The 721-nt window shown below is 41.1% G+C and overlaps 1 protein-coding gene across 1 annotated transcript in view; it reads right to left on the reverse strand.

The window, feature by feature from the left end:
• Positions 1–184: 184 nt before the first annotated feature.
• The window catches only part of LOC100180986 (cytochrome P450 2C40-like), a gene marked incomplete at its 3' end in the record, with an annotated part of 1150 nt that continues 613 nt past the window's right edge, over positions 185–721 (reverse strand). Inside the window, exon 2 of the mRNA XM_026839780.1 lies at positions 185–382. Coding sequence (XP_026695581.1) covers positions 185–382 — 198 coding nt within the window. The remainder of the gene's footprint in view (positions 383–721) is intronic.

The raw sequence follows: 721 nt of genomic DNA on the forward strand, positions 1-721 counted from the left end.
CAGCAATTGATCCAATCAAGTGGTCAGTAAAGGGTTGCCCAAATTGTCAGCTATACAACGATCACCGTCAAAGTTACACACGTTGGAACTTGTATACGAATAAGCAGGCATGCGAGGTGCAAATGAAACAGAACACCCGTGTTATAACGACTGGTGTGTTATACCGACCAAACAACAGTTATACCTCCATGCTTCAACATCTCATCACACATGAGGTCAGCTTCCTCAAGGATCTTAGGAGCCATACACCTCCTGCCCATCCCAAACTCATGTAATGTCGCCAACCCAAACCGACGCTGGCTTCTCCACACAGCCCCATAATCCAGGAACCCAAGACCAGCGTTCCCGGATGTGAACTCAGTTATAAACGTATGTTGGCGACCTGTGGTATATCAGTATGTCGGCAAGATGACACGCTACAGGTTAAATACGTGCAGTTACTTAAATACGCTTCTAGTATTTGGTTTACTACAATGAATATGCTGAAATAGCGTTATTGGTTCTTAAAAACGATCAGGAGTTATACGAGATATTTTTTTGCTAACGGTATCCGTATTACCCGTACCCCGCATTACTATAAATTATCACAGAAGTACATGTTCGACATTTATATTTTACTAAATTTTGAAAGAAATATGTAAAAGTCAAGCGGTTTCTTTTAATTAACCCAGGCTGTAAATATGCGTTAAGTGATTGTGTGTACTGATGTACAACACATACA

The sequence above is a fragment of the Ciona intestinalis genome, unplaced genomic scaffold, assembly GCF_000224145.3.
Source record: "Ciona intestinalis unplaced genomic scaffold, KH HT000928.1, whole genome shotgun sequence".
NCBI classification, from domain to species: domain Eukaryota; kingdom Metazoa; phylum Chordata; class Ascidiacea; order Phlebobranchia; family Cionidae; genus Ciona; species Ciona intestinalis.